The following is a 13,914-nucleotide window of genomic DNA, read 5'->3' as shown; positions in this document are numbered from 1 at the left end:
TGGGATGGTAACATCAATTGGGATGGTAACATCAATTGAGATGGAGTCCGTAAATCTTGACTGCCTACTTCGGCTTAGCCGGGATGGAGAATAATAGCACTCTAACCCAAAACTGCATCTTGCCGAAACGACATCAAGCACGCTGAGCCACTTTCTGAGGCTGTGCGACAGATAGTGCACCCCGCGACTCCAAATGCCCCCGCGACTCCAAATGCCCCCGCGACTCCAAATGCCCCCGCGACTCCAAATGCCCCCGCGACTCCAAATGCCCCCGCGACTCCAAATGCCCTCGCGACTCCAAGTGCACCCCGCGGCTCCAAATTCGTCTCGCACCGCCTGACACGTGTCTGTTTCCTCGCCTAACCTTACCTACCTTCCTTGGTAATAGCATCTCACAAAGTACAGCCGTCATCGTTTGCGACGTCTTCTCGTCCACGCCAGCATGAGCAGCACCGATGGCGTCACCAGCATCGATGGCGGCACCAGCATCGATGGCGGCAGCGCTAGCAATCCCTGTCCTGACAGCAGCGACAGTGACACGGTTTCGCGCGGGGCCATTTTCGGCCTGTTTCTGACGCTTGGCTTCTGTCTCGTCTCGCAGCCCTATGGCAGCTTGGTGTTCCGGAGCCGGTTTGGCGTCTTTTGGCGCCTCAACCCACTGTCTTGCTCTCTCGAGGCTGCCACAATCGTTGTTGACCTCTTGGTCGCCGCGGCCAGCTCCCTGCGGAAGCAACGACGGCCTGGCTCTAGCCTGGCATCCGCGCCCTTTCATGTACCCAAGCGACAGGTTGCCAAGGAATTGTGGGCCGACTTGCACGCAACATCGGCCGCCTTGCTTTTGGTGCGCGCCAACGCCGACGGCCATCGTGACGAAAGCCCACTAGCACTTCTTCTAGAAGCCACGGCCCATGACCAGTCGACCGGCCTATCCACAACACGATCTGCCGTCCACCATGAGCCGCCGACGCCACCGCCACCGCCAGGCTCGCCGCCGTCCACCGACAGCGGCGCGACGACGAATATCAGCGGCGCGACGACGAATATCATCAGCGCCGTCGTTCCCCCGAGGCAAGACCACCCTGTCGCCGTTTCCACGGGAACCTCTTCCGATCACGGGCCCAGCGTGACGCGGCGAAGTACGGCCCAGCTAGAGCAAGGTCCAGAGCCGCCTGCCCCGAGTGAGAGCCAGTCGCAGCAGACAAGCGGGGCTAGACTTGATGCCTTTCGCACAGCCCTGGGCTCCAATGCTTTCACCCACCGCGAACTCCCAGTCCACATAGTCACCTTCCTCTCAGCGGCCGGCGCCGCCGTCAAACTCTGCGTCAACACCATACCCTTAGCCGCCAGGGTTGCCGGCATCCTCATGCTTACGTCGTGGCTTTCTCTGCAGGCGCTGCTGGTCGTCTTCCATGCAACCCACATCGGCGACGACCAGATGGCCCGTATTGTCCGCTCCACCAGAGATTTGCTCGACGCTCGTGCCTGGAGCCGGAGAAGATCGTTTCGGGCTCTTTTGCCTCTCTTTCTCACGGTCCCGCCCCTTCTCTACCTCTCCATCCTTGTGGCCGTCGGCCGAACAAACCGCGACCAGAATTGGAATTTTGTAGATGTTGTTCTGGATGCCCCCACGGGCGTCGTCTTGGTCTTAGCGCCGCTTGTTTTCCTTTCCACAGCTTATCAGAGATTCGAGGATGCCCCGTCGTGGACGAAAGCACCGGGATTCCACATAGCGCTTCTATCTGTCCTCGACGCTACGGTTCGTATTGTTCTTTTCTTTTGCAGCCTTCTTTTCTTTTCCTGTTACTGGATGATTCGTTTTATCCCGAATCCCGAGAGCCCCATTGTTGCTTCGAATTCCCCCCCCGAGTTCGTTATCACCGTTGGGTATTATTTCTATGTCGTCATCATTGTCCCGGCCCTCCTTTTTGCTTGCGGCGGCTTATTAGTTGCACGCATGCCGCCTCGAGACCGCGATGAGTCCGTTTTTGTCTTGGTCGTTCAAGTCCTGGATCTTGTCGTTACGACAGTCGTATTTAGTGCATTTTTGGCGGGCTATGAAGAAGAAGGAACTTACCAGCCGGAGTGGATCTCTTGGTTTGGCTAGATTGGGTCGCGGACTCGAGGGGATGGTTGCCGGCATCATTGCTCCTGGCTAGTAGGCAGGCTGCCCAGGAAATCCGAACGAATGAAAAGTCCGCTTTGAGTTCCGAGGCTAGCAAGCCGCGGCGAGCGAAGCCTCGGTCTAACGTCGCGGTCCGTCTTGCAAGGCTTTTTTTTCACTTTGACACCCCGCTTAATTATCGCGTGGGCTGCGTGGCTGAGGGATTACGTTGCCTTCGTCCGTCGTCGCCAAGCCGCAGCGGATAGATCCCACTGTCTATTCTAGTGCAGGAATGAGACCCCTGATCTTCAGGCTACGGCGCGTCGCACGGCTCTCATAAACACTTCATAATAATTTTTGGGCCTTTCAGGCAATGATGTTGATCTGGCCCACCGGCTGGGTTGCGAGGGGCTACGATGGACCAAGCGACACGCGTCGCCTAATCTACTACAGCCTGGTTCTCCACGGGCCATTCGCCTCGCCCTGCTTACTCAATGGTAATTGATTAATTACTGAGCCGATATATATTCTCACCTGCCTGTCTCCAAATCTACGGAGTTCTCTGAAACTACGGAGCAGACGACTCCAAGGAAAGCGGCCTCTTGATCAAACCAGCAATCCATTACTTCACCAACACAATGCTACCCCCTTTCACCCCGGCTCTGGCCACATGGGCAGCATTTGCGTTCTTTCTAGTGAATGGGAAGCCTTGTCCGCCTTTGGGTCCCGTTCTACCGACTACACAGCAGCCAAGCAGAGACGCGACAGTGGCAGATGCAGTAAAAGCCTTGAAGGATCGGTTCGCGTTGATCACCGCCGGCTTCGAAGGCTCGGCGGTCTCGATCGGTGTACAATCTATTCACGAGAATAACCCGCTGGTTGACTTGCACTTCACACCGGACAAGAAACTCCAAAGAGGGTCACAGACTGTCACCGCCAACTCGGTGTATCGCATTGGCAGCGCAACCAAGTTATTCACCGTACTCGCCGTCCTCCAGCAGGAAAATATAAACCTGGAAGACCCTGTCACCAAATATCTCCCATCTCTGCTCGCAAATCAGCCCAGGGGAAGCGATATCGAAGCGGTGAAATGGAACGAGGTCACGGTGGGGGCTCTCGCCTCTCATGTTGCCGGGATAGGAAGAGACAGTGAGAAGACTTTGACCCTCGCGGATGCTATTACTGGTGCTGACTGTCTTGTCCGAGTGGCCTTTGATATTGCCATATTTCCAGGGCCCTGGGATGACATGGGTCTCCCCCCCGTCAAGTCTAACTCGGGTCCAAGGTGCTCGGGTCTTGGAGGAACAAAAACCTGCAACGCAGGAGGTCAGCGCCTCCCACCAATCCCGTCTCCACAGCACAAAACGTTCTGGGCATGTGTTAACGCGCCACAGATCTGCTGAGTCAATTTACCAAGCGCCATCCTCAATACGCGCCATTCAGCGCTCCGTTCTACTCAAATGTCGGCACCTCTCTCCTTGGACTGGTGGTCGAGGCTGCCAGTAACAAGACACTGGATCAACTGATGCACGAAAACATTCTGGGCCCCCTGGGCATGTCCAATACTACGCTAATCCAGGGACCCTCATCCGACCAATGGGCCTTTATTCCTGTCAACGAGTCGACTTGGGGCCTGAGCTTGGGTGTTTCTGATTCGTAAGTTTCCCCCAAATAATTACTCGTCTCTGCCGAAAAGCAGCCACTCGCGAGCCCCCCGGCTGACACGGCCAAACACCTTGTAGGGCTGGCGGCATGTACTCCAACACCGCGGACATGTTGAAATTTGGCACTGCCCTTTTGAAGTACGACTTGTTGGGTGAAGCCAAGACGAGGAAGTGGCTAAAGCCCCACGTGTTCACCTCCTCGGCGGGTCAATTCCTCGGCGCGCCGTGGGAGATAGAACGATCGGACCGATTGACGTCAGACGGACGGCTCGTCGAAATCTACACCAAGGCTGGCGATTTAGGCCTATACCACTCCATGTTCGCCCTAGTGCCCGACTATGATCTAGTCATAAGTGTCATGACAGCCGGGCCCGAAGCATCGGCCGCTTTCTTCTTCAGCGCCAACATTGTATCGCAGGTCCTGAAGGCCATCGTGCCCGCTGTCGACCAGGCCAGCAGGAATGTGGCAAAGGCAAACTTTGTCGGCACTTACTCGGACTCCAGCACGAATTCGACTGTGGTCCTCGACATGGACGGAGGCCCGGGTCTAGTTCTGGCGAACTGGACTATCCGAGGCTTCGACGTGCTGGCTAATTTTCCCAAGTACAGCGTCACGCCTTCGTCAAAGGCTATACCAGGTCTCGCTCGACTATATCCGTCTGGCCTGCAGGCTGCCAACCAGACGGGCTGGCGCATGGTTTTTGATCAAGTATCTGAGTCCGAGGGGCAGAAGTTCGATGCCGAAGTGGTGATGCAAGACGGAAGCTGTGTGAATTGGGGGACAATGGATCGTTTCAACTACGACTTTGTTGGCTTGGAAGAGTTTGTCTTCAACCTTAGCCTGGACGGCGTGGCGGCCAGCATCAATCCAAGAGCGTTTGACGTGATGCTTCGGAGGGTGTCTAATTAGAACTCTGCCAGGCACTTACATGCCGGCCCATTAGGAGCACCCACGTGCAGAAGCACTCTTTGTGGCGCAGAATGTCTGAAAATAGCCTTCAATAAACATCTTGCATGTTAGGTCGAGCCACACTGTCTGGGTTGCCCACACTGTCTAGGTTGCTTGTCCTAGACTCCTAGTCTAGACCCATCTCGACACTATCATCCAACGTGTAATCTTCGCCCCATGGACCAATACCGGGTCCCTTGAACACGCTCCCGCCCTTCCACACCCAGGTAATGTTCTTGTGCTTTTGCAGAACCCTGACATCCTCAACGGGGTTTTCGGCCACCGCGATCACGTCCGCTTCATATCCCGCCTTCAACTGGCCGGTGTGCGGCGCTTGCGGGCCGACAGTCAGGGGCCCGTTGGCTGTTGCCGCCTTGATCGCCTCGAGGCTGGTCATGCCGCACGCAACGGCGTGTTCGAGCTCAACAGCCGAGTTGAAGCCAGGAGGTGTGTCGGTTCCTAGCGCAGTGGTGACGCCCTGGCTGATGGCGAGCTTGTATGCCTTCTCGTGGTTCGTCGCCACGAGCTTCAACTTTTCCCAGCTTTGTTTGGACAGTCCCTTGCCTCCACTTGCCAGGAGCGTCACGATGACGGTCCTCGTCGCCACGTAGACGACGTCTTTCTCTTTGATCAAGTCGATGCACTCTCGGTCGGCGAACGACACGTGCTCGACCGTCTTGACACCCGCTTTGACCGCTTCCAGGATGCCCGGCTTGCCGTGAACGTGAGCGGCAACGACGATGCCCTGACGCCCCGCCTCCCGGACAATACAGTCAAGCTCCTCGGGCGAGAACTGGGCGTAGAGCGGGTTGTCGTCGCGAGACATGACGCCGCCCGATGCGCACACCTTGATGACCTTGGCGCCGCGTCGAATCTGCAGTCGGACGGCGCGGCGGCACTCTTCGACGCCGTCCACTATCGCGCACATGTTGGTTCCGAAATGGCCGGGCGTGATATTCGAGACACCCAAATTCAGGAGAACGTCGCCGGCAGGTAAGGAGAAGACGTCACCATGCCCGGCCGTCTGGCTCAACACGGCTCCCGACGAGTAGATGTTTGGGCCGATGATGGTGCCGTCCCTGATGGCCCTCGCGACCTCGCAGCCGAGCCCGCCCACGTCCCTGAGCGATGTGTATCCCCTCTGCAGCGACTCCCAGCAGCCTTTGGCGAGCCTCGCGCCCGAGCTCGCCGGGTGCTCGGTAATGAAGACGGCAAGGCCTAGATCGTAGTCGTCGGGCGACTCGCCGCCGAAATGGCTATGGACTTCCCAGAGCCCAGGCATGAGGTACGGTACCGAGACTGAGCGGTGCGGCGCCGATGCGTATTTGTCGGGCACCTCAGACTGCTTGCCGACCCAGGCAATGATCTTGTCTTTGATCACCAGAGCCCCATGGGGGATGGGTTCGCCGTCTCCAGGTATAAGGAGATCGGCCTTGATGACGGTATAAGAGTGCTCCTTGTGGGAAACCACGTCGCCGTTGGCAGAGAAGCCGTCGTCTACAGTCGCGTTCTGGGGGCCACTGCCGCGGATGGCGATACCAAAGGCTGTCGATATGTTGGGCCGGACCCGAGGGGCCGGCGGGCTAGGCCTGAAGCCATTGTTGTTTTGGGAGACCATTTCGGCGGATGGCGGCGCTTGGTCCAGTTGACCCGCTGTGACTCTCGTCATTGTTGACCTGGTTTGGGGCCTAATTACTGCAAGCGTCTTTAGATGATCTCGATGTGCTGGGAGGGCTGGGAGGGCTGGGAGGGCTTGGAGGGCTGGGATGGCCGGGAGGGTACTATGATTGCGGACAGTTGAAACACGACAGAGAGGGAACCCTGGGCTTTTGCCGACGGCAATACCTGCGTGAATGGGGCTTCTAGCGTGAATTAATCAATTAATCAACGGCTTTCTGTCTCGGCTGGGGCCCTTTTCTCCCGTCGCCTTCCTAATTCGTCTTTACCCTGACCATGGAGAGCAGGTCAAATGCAAGCTTACGCGCGGGGTACCCAATGGGGTTTGGGGACGTGGTAATCGTCATTATGGTGTGTGGCCGAGCACCAGGTGGTATTTCTAGCCCGCGTCATCATGCATGGAGTCCTTGGCGTGAGCACGAGGGGCAAAAGTCGTCAGACAAGCGAAGGGTAACCAGGGAGGTTCAGTACCTGTCCCTAATTACTACATGGTCATTAAGTTAAGTTGGTAAGTAATTTCTGGTTTGGGATAATCATGTGCTTTATGTGTTGTCTTCTCGTGGCACTCTGACCAGTCTTGTAACGGTGGTTCCATCGGAAAGCACATCTGCAGCCTCTTCGAGTCGGTATTGGCCCCAAGATGGTAACAACACTGCCAAGAAAAGCCAGTACAGCACGCCGAACAGGATTCTTCAGAGAGTAGATGGTCTGGTTAGCAACATATCGAAATTCACAACGGGCAGCTTTTGGCCGCGTGCAGGGAAACTCACACCGATATCCCGACAAGAGCGTAGCTGACTCTGAACAGATGGGCACTGCCCTCCTCCCCAGCGCGCGGCACAAAGGGCGCGGTGATGAGAGCCAGAGACAGAAGAATCCTGAACCATACGGCTGGCAGAAACGCCGTGTAGGGTCTTTGGAGGTCGGGCCGTTTTGTCCTCAGCCAGATGAGACCCAAGGATGTTGCCAGAGAGAAAAATTGGCCTGGGTAGCCCTCAACATCGAGGATGAAGGAGTAAATGTTCTTGGCGGGGATGCAAATAACCACGACAGACGGGACATAGTGCACCAGAAGGCCGCCGAGAGGAGCGCCGAAGGGGAGCGACGACGACAAGAACCCGCTGCCAAATGGCAAGAAGCCCTGCCGTGCAATCTCTTGGTTGAGACGCGACTGCAGCACGGCAGGCAGTTAGCGACTGGGCAATCCAAACAAGGCGAGGCAAGAGATTTCGTTCCAAAGGGTTAGACCATGTCGATGATGCAGGGGGACTCGTCACGGATGGGCATGGAATTAGTTACCAGAGCAAAAGTGACGACCATCACATTTCCTGCTGCCGACACGGCAACGGCCAGGGGCAGAAAGATGCGGCCAAACGTCGGGCCAAAGACGCGCTCGAAGAATAGGGCGGCAATCAGCTCGCCGCTCTCTTTGATGTCGTCGAGTGGCACAACAAGGAAATAGGCCACGTTGACGAGAAAGTACAGCGAGCACGCCGTAATGAGCGCCGTCGTGGCCGCCGAGCGGAGAGTACGCACGGGGTCCCGCACCTCGTTCATGACGTTGTTGACGTTCTCGAGGCCGGCGTAGGAGTAGAAGACCTTGAAAAGGGCAGTGCTAACAATGCCCCAGTTCCACACAGAGCCTTCCCACAGACCGTCCCAAGTCGTCGGGAATTCGGCCTGTCTAGAGGCGGTGCCGTGGTCGTCAAAGTCCCGACTGTATCCCAAAACGACCACGGCGGCCGAGGCAGCGACCATGAACGCCACCAGCCCGATCTTGACCCATCCCAGCATGTTCTGCACGAAGATGCCCGTCCGCAGAAAACAGCCGTGCATGACGGTCACGCTCGTCATGAGTGCGACGGCAAGCAGTCTGACCGCGGCCGGGTCGGGCTCCTTGCTGGACGCAAAAAGAATGTATTCCCCGAAAACAATGCAGTTGCTGGCGGTGAAGCCCAGGACGACGGCGTGCACGGCGACGAGGGTCGAAGCGAGGAATCGCGGCCATCGGTAGGTGAACTCGAGGTAGACCTTGGTGCCTTTTTCCCCCGCGTCATCAGTCTCCCATGACAAACAAACAGCAGCGCGAGATGGAAAAGGGGGTTGGGGAGCGCGAGAGGGGGGACGGACCGCCAGACCGGGGGAGCATGGTTCCGTACTCAAGAGCGACTGCTAGCCCACACCAGCTGACCAGGGCGCCGGCAATCCAAAGCAGCAGACTCAAGCCGATGCTGCCGACGGATGAGACGATCGTGCCGGGGGTGGCAAAGATGCCGCTGCCGATGACGCGCGAGATGATGAGGATGTAGGCGCTGCTCCATCCGAGGTTCCGCCCGAGCACGGCTGTCTCGGGCAACACGTCGTCCTCGACTGACCTGCCCACGCCGTCCTCGACTGACCTGCCCACGTCGGCGCCTTCGGCTCGGGACTCGACCGAGGCGTCGGAATCGGTCGACTTGCGGATGCTGCTGTAGTCTGCCCCCGGACCGCCCGGACTAAAGGGGCGCAGGAGCGGCTGCGTGCCAGGGTCTTCGGCTGCGGTCCCAGACATTATGGGCGGCCTTTGTCTGTGTCTGTGGCCTGAAGGTCGCAGGGGTGCAAAGATGAGAGCGCCGGCCGTGGAGGCCTTTGTTTGCTAAACGGAGGCCTTTATGTGTTAAACGGGAGCTTGAATAGCATTGGTGTGGAACTTTGGCCGTTGCAAGCTGAGGTTGTCCGTCTCGGCCATGTCGAGGAAGGAACAGGTCGTCATTTGATCAAGTGGCTACCTTGGGTAGGGAGGTACCCATGGAACGGCGCAGCTGGCGGATTTGTCAGTTGTGGATGGTCGGGTGGTCGCACGCGCACGATGATGCGACGCCTCGCGTGTCGCATCATCTTGCGCGTGCCAGGCACACGATGGCGTGCTCGTCAGCGCCGGGCCTCGTGCGTGCCTTGCTCAGATAATAATGCCCAGGCCATATTCAGCCCGTGCCATATTCAGCCCGTGCCATATTCAGCCCGCCGCTCAACCCCAAATTTTCCCGTGATGCAAAGGCTCTGGTTAAATGGGATTTTTGAACTTGAAATGCAAGAATCGTCCAAAAAGACGAATGACTAAACCAGAAATACCCAAGGTACCAAAGGTAGGCATCTAATTAATTACCCAAAGATCGCGAGACTGACTTATTGAGCCACAACCTCGACCGTCACCTCGGCCACACCCACTGCCAGGGTATCTGCCTTAGCCACAACCAAATACACCTTACCTTTGCCCTCTCTACACGCGATAAAGGGGTACTCGCCCGCAGCCGTCCCGTTGCGCATGGGCGATACCAGCTCCTGTGCGCCGCCCCCCGGCACCGGCTCGGCTGACTTGATGACATGCGTGCCCTTGGCGTCGACAAGCTGAAAACTGAACTCGGCTCCGCGTTTTCCCTTCCACGATGCCGCTTTGACGGCCGTGTTGGGCTTCAGCTGCGTCGCTGGTGGCACAGCGAATTTGGCCAAGTGGCTATCAAGAGCCCCGGCGAGGCCAAGAAGCTTGTCGATGATGGGCACAGCTGGGCCTTCTTTCGCGCCCGACGGCGACGGAAAAGGCGTGCGCGTGCCGCCCGTAGCGCTGGTTCCGGGAGTACCTGGCGACGCAGGTAGGACTGCGAGACCAGGAACTTTGGGTGGCACTTTGTCGGCAAAGAACTGTCTCAGCTGAATGCTACATGCCTCTATGTCTAGAATGGCTGGGTGCACGCTGACGACGCCGATGATGTTTCGCTACTCACCTGGAGGAGCAAAGGGCGACACTGCTTCCACCCTGACCCAGAGTGCATCTCGGACCCACAAGACGCTGCCAGCAGTCTGCAGAGAGACCTGGCCGAGAGGTTTATCCGTCTTTGTCGCAATCAGGCTCACGTCGGCGTCAAATGTATTGAGGTGCTGCCGCATGGCGTTCTGGGCCAAGGGGGCATCCGTGTAGTGAGCAATCTCAACCACAACCCGGCTCGACGTAGTCCCAGCGCTATCGTCAATGCCATATTGGGCGTGGGCGTAGGTAGGTCGAATGGCGGCGCTGACCGTCTGTACCGACGGTTTCTGTCCGAAAATTCCCGTACCCGTGACCAAGAGAGCCAGAGACGGGGCGTCTAGGGGCGCATTGCTCTTGGTGGTGCTCTTGAGGTCGCCCGTCACGGCCGACGCAAACACGTCGGCTGCCGACCTGGACAGTGTTGGCGGCTGGGTTGAAAGAGTTGATGAAATCGCGGGTTCAGGCGAAGCCGGAGCTGCGGCGGGCAAAGGTGATATTGACGTTGCTGCCGCCATGGAGCTTGCAGGTCGAGCAGATAGTCAAGGACGCCTATTCAGCAGAATCAATAGAGATATATCAGATCAATAGAGATATAATAGAGATGCATCCTAGGAGAAATGCACGCTTAAATGCGTGGTGATTGACTGATGATGCGTGGGGATTGACTGATGATGCGTGGGGATTGACTGATGATGCGTGGGGATTGACTGATGATGCATGGGGATTGACTGATGATGCGTGGGGATTGACTGATGATGCGTGGGGATTGACTGATGATGCGTGCGGACTTACTAATGATGCGTGCGGATTGACTGATGATGCGTGTTGAATTGGTGTGTTCGTGAGGAATGGTGTTCGTGAGGAATGGTGATGAGCGAATCCTCTGCGGCCAGATTTATGCAATTATTCCACCCCGTGTTACACCTTGCGTGAAGAGGATGGGCGAGTACCTTCGCCCACCGAGTCTTTCTCCTGTCCCCGGTCTTGATTCATCAAGAACAAAGACAGGCTACCGGGTGCTGCCCACTATCATTAGGCAAGTTAACGAGGTTTAGGGCTGCATGCAGGCGTGTTTAGTGCCAGCTGAAGATGATGCCCGGTCAGCTAGTGGCTGGCTAGTAATCCCCGGCTTGTCCTTTCGTGGAATACCGCGGGACAGACTGGACACCGCAGTGGCACTATTGGGTCTAGGCTTTCAGCCCTACGGCACCCTGCAGTATTAGTCTGCGTGCTTGTCTGCTTGGTCTGGGACTCTGATGCTTTGATAGGACCAACTCGCCCGGCTCCCGCCAAGCATTCCCCCAACTATTGGATCCCAAGCGCGGAGTGCCCCTCGCGCAAATTTGATCCTCCAGCTGACTCTGGAACGTCTCCGCGTACGGAGCTAAGGTATCGACCGCTCAGAGGAGATGACGCACAAACCTGGAAGTAGTGACCGCAGATGAGTGACCGCAGATGGCAGCGTCACCAAACAGCCCATGGCAAAGGATGTGATACGAGATACCTAGGGATTTAGTGCTTGCCTACTTGGATGGACCTGGATGTTAAAAGGTCGCAGTCAAGCTAGAATTGAGTACAAATGTCGACCCGTCATCTGCCTTGTTACCCCTTCTCCGCTAACTATCTACCTACCAAGATACCCGTACCTAGGGTCTAGCTATTTGGATTCCTGAATGAATGCCATCATCCCTGCATAGATACCATCATCAGTGTCTGGACTCTCTTCAAGGTCTGTTCCTAGACCCTACGCATACTTTTCAACTCTCAACACTCACACCTCCAAGGCCAACCCAGTGATTCCCAATGGCTACCTTCACCGTCACCGACATTTCCAGGGTCAACGGAGATGTAAATAACTACAACATCAGACAGGGATTCGGGGCGGCACATGCGAGCACTGTTGTGAACGACGCCATCTTTGACAGGACAGAACCGGTGCCCGGCCCAGTCGACCAAGGACAGCATCCCGTCGCCTTTCGTTTCGACGCCAACCACATTCCACTGACGGTGAGAGGCACTTGCGATTTCCCCCTGGCCGCAGCCAACTACCGCCTAAGAGGCACCGGTCCCGGAAACTTTCAGATCACGAGTCAGTCGTTCAACTCTGGGCCGGGGGGTGCAAACGTGGCCTTTACCGCCACTGTCTTCTCAAACGGCGCCTTGAACCCCCTTTCCCCCTTCAAAGTTGCCGGCAACTGGCAATGGACCATGTTGCGGGCTGCCGACAACAGCACTCTTGCCATCGCCCCCACCACTCGCCTTGAGATGTACTTTCTGCTGGGGCCACATAGCCATCCCGGCATCTTTGCCACCACCTTCTTCTTGGAGCTCCTCCGTCTGTCTGCTCCTGACTACGTCACTCTTGCGGGCTTAGCAGCCGGTGCTCTGGAAGCAAGAATCATTCGTGACATCGCAGCCCGGCTGTGGAACACGGGAGTGAATGGAGCGCCGCTGTACTACGACTGTCGCCGAGGCTATGGCGGAGCATCGCAGCACATACTCAACGGCACCGAGTTTAACTTGGAGACCATTATAACGAAGCCCCCGAACAGGTGTACCTGCAACTGCTACGATCTTGCATGTCTGGTCAAGTTGACTGTCGATTCCCTCGGCCAGAGACCGGGAGGTGGCGCTGTACGTTGCCGACTCCCTGCTGTCCTTCTGACGTCCTCCATCCCTCCCTATACCCACGGCCTCGGCTAACTGTTATTGGCGGTTTTAGTTTGTTGCGGGAGTTGCCGTGACCTACGACAGGCCGTTTGGTTACATTACCCCCGGGCCGCTATTCGGGTGGCAGAACTCACCAGCCCATATCAACTGCAACAACCCGTTTTGGCAAAACGCGGGCGTCGGTGGTGCGGACGATCCCTGGAACGTGGCAAAGGACGACGCGCGGCGTCAACCTTTCCTTTCACATTGCTACACCGTCTTCACAAACACCGCCGGCCAGCAACGCGTCGTCGACATCTGCCACGGCAATCTCAACCCGGTTACCAACTTGGCCACTCTTTTCGATGGGGTATCAGATGTGCAAGGCTATCGGGACACGGCCTTGGATACGCCGGCATCAAATGGTAATTCGAGTTCCAAGCTGCCGGACCATGGCTACATACTAACACCATTGGTGCGCTTTTAGTCTTCACCATTACCGCCCTGAGCGTCTGATGAGGTCTGGGCCGGTGGTCTCATGACTATGCCAAGCACTATGCCAAGCCTGGATTTATTTGCATCGTCTTCCAAACCTAAATGTCCGACAACAGTTGCGGTCGTTGGCTTGTCTAAGGGAGAACGGACGGGATCCTGAAATTTCCAGTGCCTATGGTCGTATGCGATAGACCGAAGGAACCGAAGGCACTCATAATTACATGCGGTAGGTATGGGCGTCCATGCCTGGGAGGGTGAGTCTGCATCGTTTCTTGACCATTTTGCGGGTATCCCCATATTAATATTACTCTTCGAGAATTGTTTTACTTCGTCTTGAGTTTGGATTGCAATCGTGCGACTTGGGAACGCCATGCGTGACTTGAGCACAAACACACTCTTTGAGCCCATCCACACGGTCAGCCGTGGCCCGGCTAGCTAGTGACCGGTTTCAATGCCGGGTCGCCACGCGGCCGCAATCTGGTCGGAGCGACCGCGCCGCGGCCGCTCCACGACCTTGCCACATATAATTATACGAGCGAACCGATTTGCGACCCGATTTGCCACCCGATTTGCCACCCAACTAATCGTGTTGCAG

General features: G+C 56.9%; 6 protein-coding genes across 6 annotated transcripts; 3 read left to right on the top strand and 3 right to left on the bottom strand.

Moving 5' to 3' along the window:
- Window positions 1-262: 262 nt before the first annotated feature.
- On the top strand, window positions 263-2,422 carry B0T26DRAFT_186911 (uncharacterized protein). The gene has a single exon (XM_060433652.1). It carries the CDS (start codon window positions 443-445, stop codon window positions 2,102-2,104), a length of 1,662 nt encoding a protein of 553 aa, XP_060301742.1. The 5' UTR covers window positions 263-442; the 3' UTR covers window positions 2,105-2,422.
- A 317-nt stretch (window positions 2,423-2,739) lies between these two features.
- B0T26DRAFT_636257 (beta-lactamase) lies at window positions 2,740-4,675 on the top strand (the record flags this gene model as incomplete). Its single annotated transcript, XM_060436808.1, has 4 exons — window positions 2,740-3,250; window positions 3,308-3,427; window positions 3,496-3,757; window positions 3,844-4,675. The coding sequence occupies 4 exons, from the start codon at window positions 2,740-2,742 to the stop codon at window positions 4,673-4,675; spliced, it is 1,725 nt and encodes a 574-aa protein (XP_060301741.1).
- An 86-nt stretch (window positions 4,676-4,761) lies between these two features.
- Window positions 4,762-6,754, bottom strand: B0T26DRAFT_699583 (amidohydrolase). The gene has a single exon (XM_060441480.1). The coding sequence runs from the start codon at window positions 6,381-6,383 to the stop codon at window positions 4,842-4,844; it is 1,542 nt and encodes a 513-aa protein (XP_060301740.1). The 5' UTR covers window positions 6,384-6,754; the 3' UTR covers window positions 4,762-4,841.
- On the bottom strand, window positions 6,755-9,344 carry B0T26DRAFT_699580 (amino acid permease-domain-containing protein). The gene is made up of 4 exons (XM_060441479.1): window positions 8,522-9,344; window positions 7,691-8,430; window positions 7,162-7,562; window positions 6,755-7,081 (listed from the first exon to the last, which is right to left on the bottom strand). Exons 1-4 carry the CDS (start codon window positions 8,940-8,942, stop codon window positions 6,934-6,936), a joined length of 1,710 nt encoding a protein of 569 aa, XP_060301739.1. The 5' UTR covers window positions 8,943-9,344; the 3' UTR covers window positions 6,755-6,933.
- A 178-nt stretch (window positions 9,345-9,522) lies between these two features.
- B0T26DRAFT_800522 (uncharacterized protein) lies at window positions 9,523-10,830 on the bottom strand. Its single transcript, XM_060447003.1, has 2 exons — window positions 10,153-10,830; window positions 9,523-10,053 (listed from the first exon to the last, which is right to left on the bottom strand). The coding sequence occupies exons 1-2, from the start codon at window positions 10,688-10,690 to the stop codon at window positions 9,557-9,559; spliced, it is 1,035 nt and encodes a 344-aa protein (XP_060301738.1). The 5' UTR covers window positions 10,691-10,830; the 3' UTR covers window positions 9,523-9,556.
- A 1,148-nt stretch (window positions 10,831-11,978) lies between these two features.
- On the top strand, window positions 11,979-13,340 carry B0T26DRAFT_749041 (uncharacterized protein; the record flags this gene model as incomplete). Its single annotated transcript, XM_060445047.1, has 3 exons — window positions 11,979-12,809; window positions 12,898-13,249; window positions 13,312-13,340. The coding sequence occupies 3 exons, from the start codon at window positions 11,979-11,981 to the stop codon at window positions 13,338-13,340; spliced, it is 1,212 nt and encodes a 403-aa protein (XP_060301737.1).
- Between the last annotated feature and the right edge of the window lie 574 nt (window positions 13,341-13,914).

Source organism: Lasiosphaeria miniovina, assembly GCF_030549165.1.
Source record: "Lasiosphaeria miniovina strain SMH2392-1A chromosome Unknown B0T26scaffold_2, whole genome shotgun sequence".
Classification (NCBI taxonomy): domain Eukaryota; kingdom Fungi; phylum Ascomycota; class Sordariomycetes; order Sordariales; family Lasiosphaeriaceae; genus Lasiosphaeria; species Lasiosphaeria miniovina.
Note: the sequence above shows the minus strand (reverse complement) of the source record. Positions and strands in the feature narration are given on the sequence as shown.

Coding starts and splice junctions, on each gene's coding strand:
- B0T26DRAFT_186911 (XM_060433652.1), top strand. CDS start 443: ATGAGCAGCACCGATGGCGTCACCAGCATCGATGGCGGCACCAGCATC.
- B0T26DRAFT_800522 (XM_060447003.1), bottom strand. CDS start 10,690: ATGGCGGCAGCAACGTCAATATCACCTTTGCCCGCCGCAGCTCCGGCT. Junction 10,054..10,152: donor GTCGCCCTTTGCTCCTCCAG/GTGAGTAGCGAA, acceptor TTGCCGACAAAG/TGCCACCCAAAGTTCCTGGT.
- B0T26DRAFT_699583 (XM_060441480.1), bottom strand. CDS start 6,383: ATGACGAGAGTCACAGCGGGTCAACTGGACCAAGCGCCGCCATCCGCC.
- B0T26DRAFT_699580 (XM_060441479.1), bottom strand. CDS start 8,942: ATGTCTGGGACCGCAGCCGAAGACCCTGGCACGCAGCCGCTCCTGCGC. Junction 7,563..7,690: donor TGGTCGTCACTTTTGCTCTG/GTAACTAATTCC, acceptor GCCGTGCTGCAG/TCGCGTCTCAACCAAGAGAT. Junction 7,082..7,161: donor GCTCTTGTCGGGATATCGGT/GTGAGTTTCCCT, acceptor TACTCTCTGAAG/AATCCTGTTCGGCGTGCTGT.